General features: G+C 42.3%; 1 protein-coding gene across 1 annotated transcript in view; it reads left to right on the top strand.

The window, feature by feature from the left end:
• The first annotated feature begins 517 nt into the window (after positions 1-517).
• The window catches only part of LOC114635823 (olfactory receptor 10AD1-like), a 3640-nt gene continuing 303 nt past the window's right edge, over positions 518-3854 (top strand). Inside the window, 2 exon segments of the mRNA XM_028784226.1 lie at positions 518-522; positions 3612-3854. The exon segment at positions 3612-3854 is cut by the window's right edge and continues 5 nt beyond it. Of these exon segments, the coding sequence (XP_028640059.1) occupies positions 518-522; positions 3612-3854 (248 nt within the window).

The raw sequence follows: 3854 nt of genomic DNA, 5'->3' as shown, positions 1-3854 counted from the left end.
AGACACTGTTTTTCTGCAGTCTTCCAAGACCTCTGGCCCTTACAATCTTTAAGCTCCTTCTTTCCAGATGATCCCTGAGCCTTGGGAGGAATGAGATATAGACGTCCCGTTTGTGTCTGAGTGCCCGTGGACACTTACTCTCTGCGCTTTGACCAGTTGGGAGTTTCTATGTTAACCACTATTTGCACAAAGAAATTTCTCTGATGAGGTCTGAGAGCTTACACTACTCTATGAGTAGAGAGATGTGTTTAGAAGATATTTTGATACTATGTCCATTTGACAAAAGAGTTAGGTTGTGCTGGCTAGTTTTATGTCAAAACCAGATTTGTTTTGGAAGAGGGAGCCACAATTAAGAAAATGCCCTTCCAGATTGGCCCGGGTTAACAAGCTGGGTTTTTTTTTTCCAGAGTGGATCCAACATCAGATGCTCTCCCTGGGGTAGCTCAGCTTTGCGCATCATGAGGTCCCCTCTCTTACCGGCTGCAGCGACTCTGTGACTGGCTATAGTCACAACGCAATGAGGTAAGAGTCCCAATCTGTGTATGTGCCTTCGCATAGGGAACCAGTGTCCCTGGTCATCAGTAACAAACAATTTGACTAACAACTAAATAAATTACACTTAAAAGCAAACATCGTAAATATCCAAAAGCCATCACTTCCTAATTTGGTCACTAACTTTTACTGTTATCTATGCTTTCGGTTTGTATGCATGAGTGTCTGTGTGTGTGTGTGTGTGTGTGTGTGTGTGTGTGTGTGTGTGTATGTGTTTACATGTGTGTATAATATAGGAAGTGTATGTCATGGTACATTAATGGAAGCAAGAGGACCAGCTCAGGTTCGGTCCTCCTCCTCCATCTTGTTTGAAGCAGGATCTCTCTGGGCTGTCTGCAGATTCTCTGCATATGCAGCCCACCAGGCTCAGAAGCTTCCAAGGACCCACCTGTCTGGATTTCACAGAGTCCTACAAGAGCTCTGGGATTAGAGTCACACCCAACTTCACGTGGTTTCTAGAGATTTAAGTCTCAGGTCCTTCCTCACATTCCTGCAAGCACTCCACTCACCGAACCACCTCTTGAGCCCCTAAGTAGGGCAAAGGGGTCTTTGGCAAAGAAACTTCTAGAATCAAGGTCTCCATGTTTGAATTTGAGTTTCACTACTTACTGGCTGACCTCGGGAAAGGTATTGATCCTTCTTATACAGCAAGGATGTCAGAAAGACTATCTACCACACAGGATAATTGCAAAGCTTAAAAGAGTTGTGATGTGTGTTGCGTGTAGAACATGGGATACATAACACCATTTATTTTACGACTATTTTGATGTAGAATCAGATAATGTCATGGAAACATCTTTCTAGTCATATTTTAACTAAGAATTATTTAAAGTAGGTAGTCATTAATGTATAGTTTTATCAAACATTTCTGGGCATCGATGTAATTTACTAGAGGATTTAACTCTTCATATATTAATATAGTAAGTTATGTAGCAGCATTCTGACTAGTAGACACTCAGATTCCAACAACGAACACCACTTGGCCTGGTTCTCTTTGAATGCCACACTGAATTCTACTCAGAAACAATTGGTTTTGTCCACGTCAGCGTCATTAGCATATTCTCTTGTTATAATTATCTTTCATGTGCTTTCCGTGGTTTTGTTCTTAACGGCTCATTGCTTTATGAAGATATTATTAGGCCCTTAGTGTTTTGTGATCTTTATCTGTTTTAACGATTCTCAGGCTTGACTGTGCATTAGACTCACCTGCAGAACCTCTAAAATTACTCCTGCGTGTGGATATGTTATTATTTTGATTTGTCACATAGCACAAACATATTTCAAAACATCATATTGTAGTACACACACACACACATCTATCTCTATCTATCTATCTATCTATCTATCTATCTATCATCTGTCATCTATAAATCTATCATCTATTTCTATATCACTATCCATCATCTATGTATGGATATGTGGATGTATGTATCCATCTCCTGTCTATCTGTCCATTCATCCATCAGTCTGTCTGTCTGTGATTATTATTTATCAATTCATATTTTAATGTGCTGATGTCTAGATGCCTCCCAATTCCTTCTGTTTTAATGGTCTGGTAAACAATCCGGGCTCAGGGGTGTTTTACAATTCTCTAGGAGGCCGTAACATGGCGCGAGCATTCAGAACTGCTTGCTACATTCTGTAATGAGTTATTTCAGTCAGGACATTAATCTAATTTTACCCTTTTTCAATGAATTTTAGTGAGTTACCGTTCATCTAGAAGAATGTCCATTTCCTCCTTGCTTTTGAACTGATCATAGAGTTTTGCAAAGCAAAAGGTGTGACTGTGTGATGGGTTTTGCTGTTTTAGAGTCTAATGCACTCACCCGGGTTACATAGGAGAAGGAAGCTCTCTCTTCTTGGTGGGAAACCTATTCACACTTAAAAAGAGCTCTAGGATTCTGCCTGTGCCTTCACTTCAAAGTTCCCTTCAATGGTTTGTTATGCGATTCTAGATCCTATGCCATCTTGTTTGTCTCTAAACGCACTCCCAGCCATTCAAGACCACTTGGACAGTCCAGAAAAGTATAGAAATATCAGTCAGGGTGTTAGCTGGGCTAGGGAAGTAGACAACCAGAAGATTAGGGATGAGTAAGACTAGCCTGGACATTTTATCACCCAACTTGTTACTATTTCTCCAAATGCCCAGAGTATATAGAGCCAAGAGTGAACTGGAGTGAACTAGAAGTGTAAGCTATTAATGTTGGTGCCACCAGGGCATCAACATAGTCTCAGTGCTTGCCAAATGCTCTACTTTGAGGGTGGGGGTGAGAGAGCTGTGTATAAGGATGTGGGGGCTGAAGATAACCCTTAATCTCTCTTCAACTCTTGCTGTGAATCTTAGACAAATCTCTCTCTCTCTCTCTCTCTCTCTCTCTCTCTCTCTCTCTCTCTCTCTCCTTCTGCGTGTGTGGTGTGGTGTGTGTGTGTGTGTGTGTGTGTGTGTGTGTGTGTGTGTGTGTCTAGAGGGGTAGGTGAGACTGAAGATGGTATTTCAGGACCAACCTAGAAATACAAAATCCTACAAACAATCCTTGATTGATGCTCACACAACTGCAGCCTACAAGCATTTTCTGTGCCTTTAATAGAATTTAGTGTAACTATAATTCGTTATCTGTTTGTTTGTTTGTTTACCCCAAGTCTGTGCTTATGGAAATAGGTTATCCAAACAGCTCCTTGTGTCGACCTGACACAAACCTAAACTTGCCAGGGTAGGAGGAATCTCAGTTGAGGATTTGCTTTCATGATATTGCCCTGTGAGACGTTGTTCTAACTGTTGATTGATGCAGGGTGGCCCTGCCCACTGAGGACAGTAGCGTGTTTGGGTGGGTGTGCTCAGACACTATAAAAACACATGGCTGAACAAAACCAAGGAAAGAAAGCCCATAAACATGTTCCTCCACAGTTTCTGCTTAGGGTTCCTGCCTATAAGCTAAAAAACAAACCTTTGCCTCCCTGAGTTGCTTTTAGTTGCTCTTTTATCTCAAAAACAGAGAAGCAAAGTAAAGCACTCCTATACACCGCCTGCTCACCTGCCCTTCCTTTCTTCCTTCTTGTAGCAGACTCCAAAAGGGAGACCAGAGGAATGGCAGCACCGTGACTGAGTTCATCCTTGTGGGCTTTGAGCAGAGCTCCCCTTCCACCCAGGCGTTGCTCTTCACCATCTTCCTGGCTCTCTACAGCCTCGCCATGGCCATGAACGGCCTTATCATCTTCATCACATGGACTGACCCCAGGCTCAACAGCCCCATGTACTTCTTCCTTGGACACCTGTCTTTCCTGGACATCTGCTTCATCACCAC

The sequence above is a fragment of the Grammomys surdaster genome, unplaced genomic scaffold (genome assembly GCF_004785775.1).
Source record: "Grammomys surdaster isolate TR1022 unplaced genomic scaffold, NIH_TR_1.0 118240, whole genome shotgun sequence".
Taxonomy (NCBI): Eukaryota; Metazoa; Chordata; class Mammalia; order Rodentia; family Muridae; genus Grammomys; species Grammomys surdaster.
The sequence above is the reverse complement of the archived record's forward strand: the minus strand, read 5'-3'. Positions and strand labels throughout refer to the sequence as shown.